At 47.3% G+C, this 20,267-nt stretch overlaps 1 protein-coding gene across 5 annotated transcripts in view; it reads right to left on the reverse strand.

The window, feature by feature from the left end:
• FMNL3 (formin like 3) overlaps positions 1-20,267 on the reverse strand; it is a 55,282-nt gene that overhangs the window by 21,704 nt on the left and 13,311 nt on the right. For all 5 annotated transcript variants that reach the window (XM_004274356.4, XM_033436360.2, XM_033436359.2 and 2 more), the window contains exon 2: positions 59-142. In XM_004274356.4, the coding sequence (XP_004274404.1) occupies positions 59-142 (84 nt within the window). The remainder of the gene's footprint in view (positions 1-58; positions 143-20,267) is intronic.

Raw genomic sequence — 20,267 nt, forward strand, 5'->3', positions numbered from 1 at the left:
CTGCCTCGTCCAGCTCAAGACACACCCCCCACTTCCGGGCCCACTGCAAACCCCGTACCTGGTCACAGATCAGATCCCACTTCTTCTCGTTGTCATACTGCCGCAGGAGCCGGGCTTTGTCAGGAGGCAGGTTCATGGAGCTCTGAGGAGAGAACCTGAGTCAACAGGGCTGATAGGCTTCCCTTAGGCCTGGTCCCTCAGGCTTCACCCTGACACTCTGTGGCTCATAAGGAAGGCTCAGAGAGGCATGACCATCCTCCTGCTTCCCCTTCATATTTGCTTAAGCTTGGTTGAACAATGTTTTCCAAACCACAGGTTGTGGAATCAATTTAGTCAGTCAAGAGTAACTTTATTTTAAATGAAAATGAACAGATTTGTTATCAGGGGGTGGGGGTGGAGGGATAAACTGGGAGATTGGGACTGACATATACACACTACTATACATAAAATAGATAACTAGTAAGAATTGGCTGTATAGCACAGGGAACTCTACTCAATACTCTGTAATGGCCTATATGGGAAAAGAATTAAAAAAAAAAAAGAGTGGATATATGTGTATTTATAACTGATTCACTTTGCTGTACACCTGAAACTAACACGACATTGTAAATCAACTATACTCCAATAAAAATTTTTTCTAAATAAAATTAAATTTTAAAAAAGAAAATGAACAGATTAAAATAGAATAGGATTGAAGATACCAGAATTCATTGCAAGTAGGAAGTATAAATAATGTTTCACAGACTTCCCTGGTGGCGAGTGGTTAAGAATCCACCTGGCAGTGGAGGGGACGCAGGTTCGATCCCCAGTCCAGAAAGATCCCACATGCCACGGAGCAACTAAGCTCATGCACCACAACTACTGAGCCTGTGCTGTAGAGCCTGTGAGCCACAACTACTGAGCCTGCGAGCCACAACTACTGAAGCCTGCGCGCTCTAGGGCCTGCGTACTGCAACTACTGAGCCCGAGTGCTGCAACTACTGAAGCTCGCGTGCCATGCTCCAAGAGAAGCCACCACAATGAGAAGCCCACGCACTGCAACAAAGAGTAGCCCCCGCTCACCGCAACTAGAGAAAAGTCCCACGTGCAGCAACGAAGACCCAACACAGCCAAAAATAGATAAATAAAAGTTTCATGAAGTTTTGTTTCTTTTTATGTTATGTATACACACACACACACACACACACACACACACACACACACAGATCACGCTGTAAAATGTGTTTCTTAACATGGGACCGGGCAAAAAAGTTTGAAAGCTACCAGTCTAAAGTGGCAACCTTCAATCGATTTCCCCCCACGGTCTGAGAGCTGAGCGGGCTTCCTGCACCACGTGTGCCCATGGGTGAATCCTGAGCCACCCACAGCCTGTGCAGATGTCACAAGTCTACCCCTTTCCCTCATATCAGGATACAAGTGAATGAGCATAACATTAACATAAAGGTAACTGCTCAAATTTTTAAGGAAATAATTTACAAAATTTCAGGGCTTTAATTATTAGTATCAATTACTTATGACACAGCTCCCAATTATTTAAGACACAGTAAAGTGTCCCAACCCCTCGTTGAGACACTCTAACCTAGAGTACAGGACAGACCAGGAGTCATTTTATTTTGTTCACTACTGTTTGCTGAGTGAATAAATGAATACAAGTGTAAATGAGTAAAAGCCAAGGCATCCATGGGTGAGCTCCACCCAGACCAGCAGCCCTACCTTTCCCTCCCTTTTTACCCCTGTCCAGCCAAGGCCCTCCTCTAGCCAGTCCGGCGGCTGCCTTGGTGGCAGTCACAGCCCTTGCCTCCAAAGGCAGATCGCTCACCTGCACCCCACCCCCAACTCCTGAATCAGATATGATCTCCTACCTGAAGTATCAGAGCTGTCTCATGACCCACGTGACTACCCACAAATCTGGCCTCTTCCCCTAGCATACTCAGGCCGCCTGGAAGGCCTTCCTCTCATCTTTCTCTCCTTTACCTACTGCTCCAAGTTCAGCTCTCAACTCCCAGGTAAACGAAGCATGACCACTTGGTTTACCTCTACCCACTCCTTGACATCCTCATCCCTGGGAACATGAATCGTGTGTGCCCGGGATCCCAAGGAGTCACACAGGCCCTGCATCATTCCAAAAGCATCAGGAGTATCCTGGGAGTGAGGCCTCCATTTTCTAAGAAACTAAAAGAAAATCCTTAAACACCATTTATTTCTGTTACATGTATCTATTTATTATGCATTTATTTACATACATACGATTAAGGCAGTTGTATGCTCATCTAGCTCCTAAAGGACTGTATCTATTCATACGATCTCCAACCCCCAATAATGTCTAACCCTGTGACAGGCACTGAGTGGAGAGTAAGTTGATGGTAAACCTATGGTTAAGATGTCCCGGTTCTGAGCTCTGGGCCCAGCTCCTTGCTAGAAACAGGGTCACTATGGTTCAAAAAAGAAGTAGCGTTGGGATCTCTGCTCAGTGTTTAGAAGTAGAAGAACTCAGGAATACAAAAGAGGTCAAGAGAAGAAAAGAAGGGGAAGAGACCACCACTTCACACCTCTCCCCATGGTTTCTGCTGCCCTATTAACCTGCCTGAGCTTCCGCAGGCAAGAGGGGCTAACCGAATCCTCCCCACTGCCGATGTAGCAGGGATGGCCGGACGGGCAAATACAACCCCAGATGTTTCTCTCTGGAATTACTTTGCTAAGGGCCAATCTCAGCATGTCTCTGTGGATAACAGGACAGGAGCACGAGGCCATAACAGAATAGGGACCCAAAGATCAAAGGTGGCCCAGAGCAAGTTCTCCCACCTAACCAGGGCCAGGCTGCTGCCAGCTGAGCCCAAGTGAGACCAGGCCTGGTTCTGGCTCTGTGTGCGTCCTGAGATGACTTCACTGTCATCTGCTCCTTTCTCCCAAGTCTGTGCCGTGAAGGTAGAAAACAGTTGTCTCCCTTGGAAGAACACGACCGGGCCGGGGGTGGGAGCTTGTCGCTACTGTGACAGACATCACATCCCATCTACACCAACCTCCTCCCTCAGCCACCCACTGTCAGCTGCTGTGGCCTCAGACTTCCCCACCAGGTGAACTGGTGAGAAAACGTCCCCCCAGGGCTTCAAAGCCGAAGCAGAGTCACCACCTTTGGGAACCCTAGCCTAAGAGCATGGAGGAGGAACCCCAGGGACCTGGCCAAAATTTAGATGCCCAGGAGAGAGGGACATCAGTGTATGGAAATGGGTGGCAGACGCATGAATCAGCTCCAACCACAGGCCCACATCCTCCAGTCCAGAGTTCTGGGTGGCACTTTCTGGACAGTGATGGCGGCGGTCTTCTCTGCTCCTTTGGGGCTAAAGTGTGATGGGGAAGGAGGTGGGTGGGGGAATTCCCCAGCCTGCAACACTCACAAGAAGCCCATCACTGACTGGGGGGTGGGAGCCACTGGCTAGGGGGCAGGACCAGGGCCTGGCAGTTCTCCCCCTGCCCGACTAGGGAATCGGGGCTTCTGCCTCCACCAGAAAACGTGCGTGAGGTCAGCAGGGCTCAACGTCCTGAGGAAGGGCAGCTTCCTGAGTTCCGGGGACAGCCAGGGAGCAAATCTGACATGATTCCTTCTGGTCTCGGTCAGAGGTTTGTTTCCTTGACATTTTCCTGCCGTGGTTCCGCAGAGACCTCAGGCTCTCTTGAGGCAGAAGTTGGGCTGAGTTCTTGCTAACTCCTCACTGAGATCCTTGCTGAACATAAAGGAGGTTCAGCTGTCTCGGAGCAGGGGGCACTGAAGGTGGAATCAGACAGCCCACGATCAACTTCAGGCTCTTCAGAGTCACAGAACCTCAGTGAGCTCACCCATAAAATGGAGATAATCTCACGACTTCACAGGGTTTTATGAGGATTAAATGATAAATACTTTGGGCCCGTATGTGTCTGGAACACACAGTTCCCTGCCCGCTCTTCCTAGAAACACTGAGTAACGTTCTGACATCCCAAGGACCTGCCCTCTGGCTCCTGGATTGTCCCTCTATCTCTGCCTCTGTCCCTCCTCCTTCAGCACTGCTTCTCCACACTCTGGGGACAGAGCAATCCCTTACCCCTCCTTTGATCCCTCTCTGGTTTCCTCGAAGCCTAGGAGGAAATGAAATACCACCATCCTTGGGGAGGGAAAGGGAGACCCCAGGGAGATGGGAAGAGAGGGGGAAGAGGAACTCAGACTGAAAGCAACTCTGGGACTAATTCCTAAATCAGAGGGAACCAGCCAGAAGTCTAATAATAAAAACCTACAACAGGAAGAAGCAGAAAGGGGTGGATCTGATGCTTCTCCGGCAAGGCCGCTCTGGTTTACTGCCAGTTTGCGGCCAGGCAGAGTGCCCTGCTCAGGGGCCAACCCCTTCCTGGGCTCTGCGGGAGCAAAAGGGCCCAGTCCCCCCAAGCGAGGCTTCCTTACTCCCCACCGGACTCCTGTTGGCCCCAGAGAAGCAGAGGAGGAGGGAGGTGGCTCTAGTCGCAGAGGTTCCTTTCCCTTTCCTGCTCTGCACCCCAGGTCAGTTAGCCCCTCCTCGTTTCCTTCCCACTGCAGGGGAAGGGAAATGCCGGTAGGGTTGGAGTTTCCTTCAAAGCTGTGTCTCCTGTGCTGCGACTCACCCCTGCCTCTGTCAGTCTCCTTGGGCCAGGCCTGGGGAAAACCCAACAAACAGAAATAGGAACCACCCAAAATTCCCAGCTGCTTCTATTGGTCCCAGTCAATCACGATAAATCTCAGGAACAGAGACAAAAATGGCACAGGTCCTCTGAGGAGAGGGAGAGAGATGTCTGAAACTTTCCTGTGAAGGGGATTCTGGAGGCTTGAGGGAAGGCAGGCGAGGGCTGTCTATTTTGAGCAAATACAGAATGCGAGCTGGTGGTTTTCTTGATGTCTTCCCTCTCAGAACCTCCTCCCCACCAAGTCCCCTACGGCTGGCCACTTCTCCCCAGTGTGGCAGCCCCAGCCGCCAGGCTCAGCCCACAGGGGTGGGGAGCCCTGAGAAGCTGAGTCTAGAACTTCCCCAGAGATGAAATGAGGCACTGTCCCGGGCACTACATGCTGCTGAGCCCCAGCTCCGGGTCACAGCAGCCAGCAAAGCCTCTCGGGCATCCACAGATCAGCCCATTATACAGATGGCAGAGGAGAATGCAGTGAGGTCCCAGGTTTGGGAGTCCAGGAGACTGCTGTAGGAGCAGCTGGAGCCCTGCGTTCCCGCCCTGTGTTCCTGCCAGGATCCCCTCACATCTCATGCCCCCAAGTCAATGGCGAAACAGGCAACACTGGGCACAAAGGGCCATGCCCAGCCACCAAAAGGACAGAGTGTTAGGAGTGGCCCGGCCTACTCTCCACGTGTCTCTCCTGGTGGGCAGTAGACGCAGCTGTGGCCAGCTGGGCACTGCTCCCAAAGGGCAAGAGCCCAAGGAGGAGGGAGGTACCGGCCCCTGCTGCCTCGGCCCCCTTGGCGGCCACAGCCAGACCTGCCAGCCCTGCGCAGTAGCAGCTCCCAGACAATGAGAGTTATTTTCAGCCAACGCTTTAACACAAGCCAGCTGGCCAGTGTGCAGGGCGGGAGTCCTCCTCCACCCAGACGGCCCAGACGGCAGGCCCAGCCTGTTGCTTACGCTGCTGCCGCCTCTGCGTCACTGTTTGTTTATCTCGTTGTTTCAGCACAGCTCCTCCTAACTGCCCCCCAGAAGTACAATCCTGGCAAAAGGAAACCAAAAAAATCAGAGAATTTGGTCAAAGGTCCAAGAGCGAAAATTAAGAAGGTCCAGACATGGGAAGCACAGCAGTCCCTGCAAACACCCACACCTTCCCCCAGCCCCGTGACTGGCGGGAGTAATGCAGGGTAGGAAGCAGACCAGGTCGGTGGCCAGGTCTCACTGCAGCTCCCACAGACCGAGCCCAAGCCTGGCTTTGCTGCCAACCTGGGAGACGAAGCTCAGGATGGCTCTCCTTGCCTGCCTCCCTCCCATCCTTCTTTTCAGAGCTCAGGTTTGGAGAAGATAACTTGAGACAGAGTCTGGAATGAGCCTGAGCCAACTGGGAAAGGCTCTGGGAGAAGAACTATATCCTGCAGCAGAAAGGAAATCACAAGAACAGTTCATGACACTTGGCTGGAGGAAGAGGTAGCCCTCCCCGTGATGGAGTGGGATGAACACTTCAAGAATAGGAAGGGGTGGACAGCAGCAGTCACCTCCCTGGACTCGAGGCTTCCTGCCCTGGTGCTACCAAACCCCATAGCCTCAATGGTACAGCTGCCCCTCCCTCCTCACCTCCCTCCATCTGCAGCCCCATGCACAGGGGCTCATGGGTGTGACACAGCTCTAGCCACACACACGGTTTCCTCAAGGCCTAAGCTACCCTACTAGACTTATGGGTGGGTGCTCCTTGACTTAAGTCTCTGTAATGGCTTAGGTCTGGCTTTCTGGTTTTGTTTACTTGAAGCTATCACTTTGGGGACAAGCTGCCAGGGAAAAGCCAGCTTTCAGAGCCCTGTCTGGAGAACGTGCTTCTGTGGTCACTGATGACTCTATAACCAGAAATGACTTGTTGAGCAGTTACGGGCCAAGTCCCTGAGCAGCCTGGAGGAAAAAGAGATGGATTCGCCAGATGTCTCAGGCTGAGCTCTGCAACTCACACCAGGGAAGTCGGGTAAAGGAGAGGTCCTAGAAGGCCAGCAACAATCAAACAAAGAGGTGGCTTTATCCAAATACAACTATACCCCCCGAGGCCTCTTCTTCACCCTGGAACACTCCCGCGTTGGATCCTGAGCCAGCACGGGAAGTTGGCCATGACCCCAGTGCCGGCAAAGCCCCCCAGCTCTACCCTCTGCCACACTGTCGGCCTCATACCTGACATCAGGTAACCTTGGCAGGTAACCTGGCCCTGGCTAAGGACACCTTTCTGGCCTACTCAGTCAAGAAGCACACAGCCTCGGATAGAAGGACTTTTGTTAGCTAGGGGCCCCAAGCCCCAGCTTGAAAAGTCACTGCCACAGCAACTTGATCTATCTGCTGGCTCCTCAGCCCCTCCTCGCGGTTAGCCAGACCCACACAGTCCCCAGTTACGCAGAATGGAAACTATTCTGCTGGGGGCAGCTGGCTTTCCAAAGCTAAGGAGTCTTGGGGCAGAGCCTCACATTATCCCGGTAGCCAACCAAGGTCAACCCTTCTCTTCATGACATTCTGCCCTCCCGCCAGGAGAGACCTAATAGGCAGCGCTACCTCACAGAGGACACAACGTTTCTGGGGTAACATCCTACAAAAGGCATCTTCTTCTCTCTCCTCAGACCACAGCCCATTACCACTAGGACCCAGGGCGTGTCCTTCCCAGGGTCTCTCATCCATACCTTCCCTTCCCTTCCATTCCCACTGCCACCATCGGATAGGCCCTTGTTCACTCCTGACCTTCTGGGATAACCTTCTAGCTGGCATCCCTACTTCCAACCTGCATGTGGATGAAATTTCTAAATTTCCTAGCACATAAGATAAATCATGTCTCTTTTCAGTTCAGAAATCTTCTCTGACTCCTTACCATTTACACAAGAAAACCTAAACTCCTTGGTCTACTGTTCTTAGCATCTTAAATAAGAAAGAGCTTCACAGGTAAGATTCTCCCTGGGTTGGCCCCAGCATCTCTGACCAGCTCATTCTCTCCTGGACTCTCTCTCAGAACAGCCACTCTTGCCATAGGATTTGCTTATAACTGACGTTTCCCCAATCTTCTGAATCCCTACCTATTACTACCTGACTCAAAATCCAACTCTGTGACTACCCAACACAGCTCAATCCCTCTTCTGAGCTCCAAAGCATAATCATATGTGAAGAATGATATGGCAGAGACCTGCTTGTTATCCCCAACCTCCTCTCACCTTCCTTATTAATGAACCTCCAATGTTCAGCTGAGCACTTAGCAACCCAGAATTAATATATTTCTATAAACAACAAGGTCCTACTGTATAGCACAGGGAACTATATTCAATATCCTGGGATAAACCATAATGGAAAATAATATAAAAAAGAATGTACATATGTGTATAACTGAGTCACTTTGCTGTACAGCAGAAATTAACACAACATTGTAAATCAACTATACTTGAACTTAAAAAATAAATTTAAAAAATTAAAAGAATTAATATATTTCTCATCTTCCCTAGCATTCAGGTGTGGCTATGTGACCATGTAGGATGCAAGTAGAAGTAGTGTGTACAACTTCTGAGAAGTATCATTAAAGGGAGGGAGTATACCCTTCTTTTCTCCTTCCTCTGTCCAGCTGGTTGGAATGCAGAGGTAATGGCTAGAACTTCAGCAGCTATTCTGGACCATGAGGTGACCTTGGAAATGAAGTCCAGATGAGTGAAGCAAAGAGGAAAAAAATAGCTGTTCACTGATACCATGGATCTTAACACAAACTGAATGAAGTCATATAGTGTCTTTTCATGAGTGTATTTCCTTTATTTACAATTAGAACATGAACTCCTGGAGGGTAGGGGTCATGCCTTATCCTTCTGTGAATCATGAGCAGGTGCTTAATAAATAACTGATTGATCCTGCTACTACCTCTCCCATCACCAAGTCTCTGGTTCAGTCCCTGGTTATTTCTGGAGGGGATTATCCAAATTCTTACAATTGTCCTTGCTATTTCTGGTCCCTCTCCTATAATCTGCCTAATGTGCTACAGCCCAAGTCACTTTCCTTAATGCTGCTTCTCCCTCAGCAAACTCCCACTTCTCATTCTGAGTTTCAACTCTGTCCTTCAGTTCACGCCATAAATCTAAGACACTCCCCTGACTCATCTTCTAACCAGACTCATCTTAAAGCCCGCTAGCCCACAAGCTCCTGAGCACAGGCACCATCATCACCAGCTTGTTTATCACTGTAGTAGGTGCTCAATAAAGTTTGGGCAAATTGAATTTCCCCATACATATACTCCTCTTTTTCCTGACCCTAAGATTTCTATTCTACATTGTCCTCAGAGATCATCTCCTTCCCAATTGCCAGCCATGCGCCTCATCCAATTCACAACGGGTGAAATCCCACCTTCTCTAGCAAATCTTTCATAAGCGAAGACTGGTAAGGTCTACACTCACCCCCTAACAGCGTCTCCACACATTTACTAACGCCTTTAAAATATGTTCATGGAGTTGTAATTTATAGCTAATGTCTCTTCACCTTTTCTTGGGTGTTCAAGAAATATCCTATCACAAATCTCAGAGTGGTTAAAGCACAGAATGAGGAGCCACACTGCCCTGGTACGAATCTCGGTTCCACCACTTACTAGTGTGGCCTTGGGAGACTTATTTAATCTCTATGAGCCCCAGTTTCCTCATCTATAAAATGGAGGTAGAAATAATACTTACTTCATAGGGTTGCTATGATGATTAAAGTTAATATATGTAAAGCATTTAAGTCAGAAGTAGGTAGTAAACGTTACACATAAAGCTAGCTATGCTTTTTGAGGGGGGTGGGGTTTGGATTTCTTATTCAACAATTAGCTGGAAAATAACATGCCAATCACTAAGCTAGGAGCTGGGGATATAAAAATAAATAGGACAGGATCCTTACATTCAGGAAGTTTATATCCAGAGGGCAAGGTAGACAAGCAAACCAGGGATGAGTGCACACAGCACAGCTGTGAAACAGGTGCATGTGGCACCGTAGGATCCCGAGGATGCAAAACCTAATAGAGGAGTCGAGTAAGGCTTCCTGGAAGAAATGCTATAGGATTTAGTCTTAAAACATCAAGCAGGAGGAAGGCAGGAAAAGCAATGAAGCAGGGGAAGATGGTGATATGCTAGGCAAGGACACAGCAATTGAAAGTACACAGACACACGAAACGCCATAAAAAGTCTGGGAGTCCCTGATTTACAATAATGGAATAAAAGTATATATGAGGATATTACAGCAGGCAGGGAACAGCCAGATGACACAAGGTCTAGGGAACTAAGGTAAGTAGGTAGGCATGAGTAGGATAATAATGATACTACTATTAAAATGATAAAATAATGACAAAAGCTAACATTTATTGACAAAACTTTGATAAGAACTCTGTATGAGGGACATCCCTGGTGGTCCAGTGGTTAAGAATCCATCTTGCAATGCAGGGGACGCTGGTCAGGGAACTAAGATCCCACATGCTGCGGGGCTACTGAGCCCTCGTGCCACAACTAGAGAGCCCTCACACCACAACTAATGAGGCTGCGTGCCACAACTAGAGAGAAGCCCTTGAACTGCCATCAAGAGCCCACGCGTCGTAACAAAAGATCCGACATGCCACAACTAAGACCTGATGCAGCCCCAAAATAAATAAATATTTTAAAAAAAGAAGAACTTTATACGATTATCTCATTTAATTCTCACAAGAACCCTATGAAGTTGGGACTAACATCATTCCTATTTTACAGGTGAGGAAACAAAGGCTTCGAAAGGCAGGCCGTGGAACTTGCCCAGGGTCACACAGCCAGTACGCAATAGAGCTGAGATGTGAATCCAGGTCTGACCCTGAGTTTGTATTCCCATACAATGCCTCTTCTGAGACAACCAATTGTTTTAGCCCTTCTCTGAACCTTTTCAAATTGCATGCATCCTTCAGGATCAATACAATCAACGTTCCTCATGAAGCCCCCTCCAAACAACCCAGACCTCTGCACACTCCTTCCCCTGAACTTCTGTGGGGCTTCCTGCCCTTGCTTCCCATCCACAATTATATTCAATCATTCCTTCAATACCAAATACTGGTGTCTTCTAGGCATCATACACTGTGCCAACTGGAAGTCCTATTTTGCCTTGCGATAACTCTTGTATATTTACCAAAAAAGGGAAAACTATGGCCTATAAACGTCTACTCTGGGCCAAGCACTATGCTAGATCTTTTAATTATAAGATTTCACACAAAAAATTACTGCACTCTCATATTACTACTCACATTCTGTATTACTTCCTGAACTAGACTGTAAGCTTTGTGAGGGCATGGACTTTTCCTTGACCACACCTGTTCCTAGACAAGGATGTCTGACACACAGAAAAAGCTTAATAGGTGCTGTGAGCTGCCTGTGTGGATGGCAGAGGCCAGCTGGGGGCAGCACTCCATCTCACCCAGTGTACCAGCTGGGGGCCTGGCTTGGGCTTTCTAGGCGTCTCATAAATCCAGGAGCTTATTATCAAAACATGAAACTTAATGAATCCCTTCCTACATCCAGACTACACGTGGGAGGGGCACGACTCCTGCTTTATGCCCCAGCATGAGCTCACATCTGTCACCAGTCATATCAGCTGGGGAGAGGCACTACAAGTCCTTTGTCTCTCCTTGCTTTTTCAATTGCTCTCAAATGGAGGTGCATCTCAGTGCCTCAGTGCTCCTCCGCTCTTCGGGGAGGAACCGTAAAGACCCCAGTCTGCTCTTGATCCACAAGCCACCCTCCCAACATTGTCCCTCCTCATGACTTTAAAGGCCAGAGCTTGACACAGAGGTTATGACTGCCCACACCCTACCCCATCTTTGAGTGCCCCAGCTTTTTTACATCTCATTTGATTGTCCAGCTAGAAAAACACCTCTTTGGAAGTAGCCTTCTGGGAGTTCCCACCCCAGAGAGACCCTGAATCTTGTCTGCTTCTCTCAATGTCTGGTGTCCTAGGTGCCATATTCACTTGGGGCCACAGATGGGGAGGAAAACATTACTGAGCGTCTCTTATATGCCAGGCACTTTTCTCACAAAATCTCACTTACTGTTCCTAATAACCAGTGGAGGTAAGTGGTATTATGCCTGCTTAACTGGTGAGAGAATTAAGAATCTGAGACCAACTGGCTCAAAGTCATACAGAAAGTGGCAGAACCCAGATTCAAACCCAGCTATGTGGCCTCCAACAGAACTTTTGCCAGGACATGGCTTTTTCCACCATACCCTGCCATCTCCTTACAAAGAAATCAAATCTCCATTTCTAACTTGGGAAGGTCCATCTGTATTGGTCTGACCGGCTTTGGTTGATCATTAAATGGTGCCTCCCTGTCCAGCAAGACTGGGTGAAACTAGCTGAACGAGGTATGTGTGCCAAACACCTGAAGTTCAAGGTTTCTGTCTCAGAGTAAGAAGGACACCATGCAGAGCAAAAAGACAAGGGAACTCCCCTCTTGGACACCACAAGGTGACAATTCCATCATACCTGAATGGCATTTTAAACATTCAGAGAGCTATAAATAACAGCATGGGCTTTGGAACAGAGAGGACCTAGATTTGAATCCTGGTACTTTTCATGAGACAGTGGGAAAGTTACTAGCCTTCTCTGAATCTCAGTTTCTTCATCTATAAAATGTGAATCACAATCTCTACCTCCTATAAGAATTAAGTGAAGGGACGAAAGAATGAAAAGGAGTTTGAATAGTGCCTAGCCCAGGAGAAGGGCTCTATAAATGGTAACTTGGATGAGCTACTCCAAAGAGTTGCAGGTGACTCAAAGATAGCTTCTAAGCACATACATAAAATATAATTTCACAGTACTTTAAAATGCATAAAAGAGAGAGTATATACATGTAGCTGAAGAGTATAGGTTAAATATATTTATACGCTTATTAATTCTCTAGGTTAGAGCAGTTGCACACACGCCCCTCCGAAAGGTAAGACTGAAAACACCAACAGCCACCCAGAGGATTCACAGGAAAGCTGGGACCAGAATTTGGGGGGACAGAATTGAGGCACCGACTAACTAAGGTGCTCTGCTGAGTGATCTGGGACAATTCCTCTAAACTTTGGGATGAGATTTTGCAAAGAAAATTGTTTTTCGTGTTCCGCCTTATCTCAAGTCCCTCACCTCCCCGTTGTCTCCCAACTTCTGCAGGTTAAACCTGCCGTCTGCAAACCTGAGGTTTGATCTACCACAATCTCTGTTTTCGGCCCCCTCAGCTAACTACTCTTCTCAACAACTGTTTCTCTCCTTGTGACCTTGCATAAGTCTCAGGAGTTTTCCCTCCCAGTCCCTGAAGGTCTGTGCTGTCTGTGGGAATATAGAGAGAGGCATGAGAATGTTTTGACCCCAAATTTTATTTGACCAGTAGACACCAATGACTCTCAAATATGCATTTCCATCTCAAACTAGAAATCTGGGTATCATCCTGAATTCCTCCCTTTTCCCTTATCTCTACCTTTCCAATGTCAAATCTAATCCATCACTGAGTCCCCAAATTTAATCTTTTAAACTATTTATTGAGTCTGTCCTATCATCTCCACCATGCAAACCAGCTCTGGTTCAGGCTCCCATCATCATCACCACACTAGAAGGCCTCCCACTCGGCTGCCCACCTCCAGTTCTGATTCCCTTCCCATGGCTGCCACAATGACCCACTCACATCTCAAAATCTGACCATGACACTCTCCAACAAAAAGCATGAAGTATGGTCCATCCGCATGGCATTCAAAGCCCTCCTTACTACTCGAGCCATCCCCACCCCGCCACCACTGTCTGCCTTACACCTTACACTCCAAGAGCCCCGCGCAGCAGTGGGAGGATTCTCTGAATACATCACTCTGCCTCACCCTGATGCCGCCACTCTACCTGCTTTCTCTTCCACACTTCTCTCCAACTCCTAATTATCCCTTTAGCCAGCAGAGATTTCCTCCTACAGGCAGTATTCCCCAAGCCCCTCCCTGTGCTCCCCAGATGCTCCTGCATGTCTATACCATTGTGCTTCCCAAGCTGAAGACTGCAATTAGATGTTTAATGTGTTTGTCTTCCCCTCCAGACTGAACTCCTAGGGGCAGACACTGTCTCAGTCATCTTTATTTCTCTGGCACTTCACACAATCCTAAGTGCTCAGTAAGTGCTTGCTGAGCGAATGAACACCGTGCTGCACTCGGGAGTCTCTGAGGGCTAGTACTGCATCCCTCTCCCTTCCTTGTCTCCAGGCGAGGAAGATGACACCTGCGCCATTCTCAGTTCGCAGCCTCCAGAGGCCCTCCAGAGTCCTGAGTAAATTTTCACCTAGCCATAGAATAAGGCTGGAATAACCTCTCTGCCCTCTCACCTCCAAGACAGTCAGAAGCAGCTAGTAGTGCTTTTACAACATTATGACACCATTTGACATTTCCCTACAGGCATCTGTAGGCAACAAGTACTAGATGGTTTCTTTACAATTCTTAGAGGGAATCAACTGAGAAGCCAAATGCCACCCAATACTGTCTGGCTGGCTACCCTTCAATTCCTGAGGTTTTGCTCACAACTTTTAACAAGGGTATTCTGGGGAAATGACAGATAAACGCTTTGGGAGCTCACCAGGCCCTGCTGCCCCGTAAAAGCATAAGAGATTCTTAATTCCTTACATACGATGCCAGCAGTAATTAGTCAAGCCCAAAGGGAGCAATTGATAGTTGCTATTGCACTGTCAGTCTGGAACTCATGCCAGATACATCAGAAAATAATCTGTAGACGTGAGCACTTTACAAGGGACTCACCAAGTGCCCTGACTGCCAAGGGCCTGAGGATAACGAGTGTTTGTGTGATGCTGATTCTGCTGAGCGGCAAGTAAAAAGAAAATAACCACAACCATTAGCAAGAAGTCTGTGCAAAGTAAGGGGCCCAAGCATACTCTGGACACAGAAGGTTCAAACTAAGATGCTCCTTCCCACTTAGCTATTTTTCGTCCATCAATTCTAGAACATTGTCTGGGTCTCACTCTGAGGCTGGTTTTGAAGGGGAGTCTGTGATCCCTTCAATCTGCAAATGAACCCACATAACAGTGGCCACCACCACCCCAGAGTTCAATACAGTCCCAGGGGCAGAGGTCTGGACCTCGGTAGCCCTATGCTGGCTACTCTGGCCTTGGTAAGTTCCCCAGTCCAGAAGACTCTTAAAGGCCGATCCTTCCATGGCTGTACTAGAGATGAAATGTGCTAAAGGATAGGCCAAGGGCCACGTTAGTTCCTGGAGATCCTAAGGCCCGTGCAGAGGCCATGACAAGGCCAACATGGAGTAGGAAAGCCAGGTGACTAATATGTGGTGTGCAATTCAGTGATTTCACAACTTTGAGGTACACAGAACCAGTCTCTTACCCATCAATAATAATCCATATTTCTTGAATATTTTCACTGGGCTCCTTAATACCAGACCCCTGACTTTAAGAGGTTAGTGGTCTTAGAATATTTCAACTTAAAATTTATTGAGCACCCACTATGCCAGACACTGTCCTGGATCCTTTATATATGTTATTCAATGCTCACCAAATCCCTAGAAGTCAAGTATTCCTATCCTGATTATATAGATAAAGAAAACAAGGCTTGAGGAAGCTACAGCACTGGCCCAAGGTCACAGAGCTAATAAATGGCAGAGCCGGGATTCAAATCCAAATCCATTGAGCCCCAAAGCCCCTGAAAAAGGCCTGGTGAGCAGCAGGCACAGGCAGAAGGAACCCCTGCACTCCTTGCAGCTTCCCAGGCCAGATTTCTTAGTCCTCCTCTAGCCAAGAACACACGGTGACTTCAGGAAATCTTGAGAGGACCAGGCTTGAGGAGTCCTGGAAAGACAAGTATCTATTTACAGTCAACCAGCACCCTGCCCAGCCCTGCAGACAGTTCTGACCAGTGGAGCCGGGAAGAGGCAACCACAGGCTCCGACTGGGCCCACCTGGGCTAGGAAGCAGCCAGGCCCCTTGCTGAGCACGGATCTAACCCTGCCCTGCTCAGGGAGCCCCTGTCCTGGGGGACTCTTGGAAGCTGGGGTCCAGAGTCCACAGAAAGTTGTCTTCACTATTCCACTTTTCTCCTGTACTTCAACCCCTCAAACTGCCACTTCATTAAAATAGTGCCCCTCTTACTCGCCACCCCTTTACCTTCTTTTTCTTCATGGCACTTATCCCTGCTCAACATTCTATGACAGACCTGAGTATGTGTTTATTGTTGTCCCCAACAAAAACGTGAACTCTGTGGGGCAAGTCCCTTTGTCTCTTTTGTTCACTATGGGATCCCTAATGTCTAAAATACACAGTAAACACTCAATACATTTGTGTTGAATGAATAAATGAGTGATCACTCAATCAAACATTTAAAAACTCTACTTCCCTCCAAGTGGGTTATATGAGAGGCAAGACTGAATAATGCCAACCTCCCAGGAAGCACCATCAAACCTGCTGTTGGACCCTAAATTCCCTTCGAAATATCTCCCTAAAGCTCACCCCCAGGCCCAAAAACCCTAACTCACTGCAGAGCAGGTATTCAAGGGAGAAAATGCAGCAGCGCTTAGGGAGGAGACACATTTCTCCTCCAGTTAAATACAGCCCAGGACCCCTGCAAATTAAAAGCTCCCTCTTTACTGAATCCACTCAGCTTTAGTTATAGGTCACACTTTTTATTTTTGTAACCAGCCAACCCACCAAATTATAGGCTCAGACCATGGACAGGCACACTAAACACTGGGGCCAGCCTAGCAGAGGCACTGCCCTTTCTGGCCTGAGGAGGGTGTAGGAAGGAGGGTTGAACACCAGTCAAACCTGAAAGAGCAGAAGGCACGATCACTCTGCTGGGCAGAGTTGACTGAGGAGCCCGGTCACTTCCCAAACTCCTTATCAAGGCTGATAAGGTTCCATGACCTAAGCCCTGCTCACCTTTCTTCTGCCTTCCCTGATGTCTCTTTAGCATCCTTGCTGACCAATCTGGCATCTCTTCAGTTCCTCGAAATGTGCAAAGTTCTTTCCCAGCCCAAGGTTTACTCTCTCTTCCTAGAAAACCTCTCACCCAGATCTTTACACATGGCTATAAGGATGAATGGGGGGTGGGGGGCAGGAAGGTGGAGCTGGGTCTGCAAGACTGCAGTAGAGAGACAACTAAGGAGTCTACTACAATGGACCAGGCAAGAGATGAGGATCCTCTACCCCAGCAGGTGGGGCTCCTGGCTGCCCTTCATATATCTGGCTAATTCTTCCTCTTTAATCCCCTCCCACACTGCTCTGGCCTTCAGTCTCCTCTCTCCTGATCCACACCTGTCCCCTGTAAGACCTGACAAAGTCCATGTCTTCCTGAGAGCACTGCCTGATTAGCAATCCCATGCCACGCTAATCCTTCCCTAAGCCTCTAGTCCTTCTATGCTTGGAGCTGTGTGGCACCTCATCACTTCATGATCTCACTTGGTCTTCACAAAAACATGTGATTGGGCAAGACAAATATCCCCATGTTATGGATAAAATAACTGAGGCACATAGGGAGCCTCACGGATAATCTGAGGACACGCACTTGTTTTAATTCTCTAGTTGTTCAAAGTACAGTTCTATTTTGTCTCTCCAACTTGCATTATCTTCTATTTCTTTGTTATTCTCCAAAGCACTCGAGAAAGTGCTGTATATGCAGTAGGCACCTAAGACCTGTTTCCTTAATAAATCAAGAAAGGAAGGAAAATGAAATGAAAGTAGAAAGTCTCTCAGAGATTCCAAGGCTGCCTCTGGCCTTCATTTAGAGGGAAGCTTTGGTTATACTCTCTCGTAACAACCTGTTCTTTGTCTCCCGAGGACATATAACTTGTAGTTAAGCATTTATTTGTTTAATATCTGCATTCCCATAAACTCCATGAAGGCAGAGGTGATATCTGTTTTTCACCACTGTATACCCAGTGCTATCACTGGCACACAGTAAATAAAAAAGGAAATACTTGTTGAATAGTGAAAGTCCTAGTGGGATAGCTGGGATTCAAACCCAAGTCTGGCTGACTCCAAAGCCCAAATCTTCCCACCACACCTCTCAGCAAAGGAAGACTTGTTCTACTTTCCCTGTGTTCTGCCGTAATGTACACAATCCCCACCAAAGCTGTACTGAAGGCGGGGGTGGGGTGGTGACCCTGGAAAGAGAAGGAGATTGTGGTTAAGGATGTGGGTTTTGGAGTGAAACTGCTTGGATTCAAATTCTGACGTCACCACCTACTAGCTGCGTGATCCCAGATGAGCTATTTAACCATCCTGGCCCTCCATTTCCTCATCTATAAAATGGAGATAATTATAACTACTTCATAGTTATGGTGATTAAATGAGATAATGCGTATAAAGAGCTTTGCCAGATGCTTGGCATACCATTAGCATGCAATGAACATTAGCTGTGAAAATGATTAGCTATCCACATTTCTGGGAGACAAGAATCTAGAGAACATAGTTTCCTTGGGGGTTGGGGCTGCTGAACTGACTTAACTTTGAGAAGCTTAGCTGCAGTGAAGCCCAGAGCTTGTTTATTCTCTTTGCTGACTTCACCTGCTAAACTGAGGCTGGAGGTGCAGCTTTCACTAGCCTAGAAATGAAACAGGCTAAAAATATACAACTTGGCTGTGTCTGGGAGACCAAGGTTGGGCCTACATTTAAGAATTTAAAATACAGCCTCAGGGCATAAGGGCATCTCTTAGGATTCTTTCTACTATGAAAACTAGTGCCAAGCTCAGTACAGGGCAGGGAATGACCTCACTGGTGTCCTTTCTCCCTGTTGCTCTCTTCTTTTGGGTCAGCGCAGAGAGTGAGAGAGAGGAGCTTTCTTTTTTGCAATAAAAGTTGAGTCATCCTCCCCTATTTTTATTCCTCCTTTTCCCTTAAAGGAGGAACAAATACATGGGTACATATTGTTAAAAAATTAATCAACTCAAAAGCTTATAGAATAAAAAAGGAGTCACTGTTCGGCCCCCAACCCTATCCATCCCCCTCCGTAGGTCACCACAGGGACTAACAGCTTGGTATTGACTGTTCCAGGCCTTTTTTCTAAACATTTACATACAAACATGTGGCTTTATAAAGCATTATATATATATATATATATATATATATATATACACATTATATATACTCTTCTTTTAATTCCCTTTTTAGACGATTATATATATACATACACACACACACATATCTTCGAGATTCCATCAGCCACAACCATTTATTGAGTGCCTAGCCAGGTATTTGGCTGGACAGTGATAAGCATACAGAAAGTTTCCACCCTCATGGAGTCAACAGTCTGGGGAGACAGATAATAAGCAAGTAATTAAACAAATAATTTTAAAATGGAAAATAATACAAAAGAAGTTAATAGGATGCTAAGAGAAAAATAAAGAAGAGAGGCCTCTCTGAGAGGTGGCATTACTAAAACTGAGCCCTGAAGCATAAACTAGATTGAGCCATTTGAAGCTCCAGGGACAAGGCATTCCAGGAGAGGAAACAGCTTGTGCAAAGGCCCTGAGACAAGAAAGGAACTTGTCCTGAACTAAAGGAAGGCTAATGTGGAGGTCAGCAATCAGTAAGGTTACAGAAGACAGCAGGAGCCAAATAATGCAGTCTTAAGGGCCAAGGCCAGGGGTTTGCTTTTTTTTTTTTAGTGCAAAAGGAAGCCATTAAAGATTTCTAGGTAGGAAAATGATGCTATTTGACTTATATTTTAAATTTGGCTGTTTTGTGGAGAATGGCTGGGAGGATGGAGAAAGGAGCAGTAGAAGAAATTGGGAGGCCAATTGTTTGGATGTAATACAAGCCAGAGTTGACATCGGCTTGGACTGAGGCAGTGGCAGTAGAGATAGAGAGAATGGGTAGATCTGAGACATACTTTGAAGATGGAATTGGCAGAGTAATAGACTGAGTATGGAGAAGGAAGAAGGAAAAATTAAGGATAACTCCCAGTATTTGCCTGGAGTAACCAGATGAATGGAAAAGAAACAGATATGGACAGGAAATGGACAATCAGGTTTCTCCCAGGTGTTTACTGTTAAACAATGCAGCCCTGGGGATCCTTTCCATGCACCTTCATGCCATGTATAAACAGTTCTGTAGGACAGTTTCCCGGAAGTGAGATGACCAAGTTAAAGGGTATGCACATTTGAAACTGGTAGACCCTATAAAACATCTTCTAAAATGTCTGTACCAAATTACACTACTACTAATGGTGTATTAATGTACCACTAATGACAACCATAGCCATTGTCAATCTTTAAAACTTTGCCCAGATGATTAGTATGAAAGTGTATCATTGGGCTTCCCTGGTGGCGCAGTGGTTGGGAGTCCGCCTGCCAATGCAGGGGACACGGGTTCGTGCCCCGGTCTGGGAAGATCCCACGTGCCGCGGAGCGGCTGGGCCCGTGAGCCATGGCCACTGAGCCTGCGCGTCCAGAGCCTGTGCTCCGCAGCGGGAGAGGCCGCGGCGGTGAGAGGCCTGCGTACCGCAAAAAAAAAAAAAAAAAGTGTAGCATTGGAATGTTCATTTCCTTGATTTCTAATGAGGTTAAGAATTTTTTATTTAACTTTTAATTATATAACTGACATATAAATACAT

This window comes from Orcinus orca, chromosome 11 (genome assembly GCF_937001465.1).
Source record: "Orcinus orca chromosome 11, mOrcOrc1.1, whole genome shotgun sequence".
NCBI lineage: Eukaryota > Metazoa > Chordata > Mammalia > Artiodactyla > Delphinidae > Orcinus > Orcinus orca.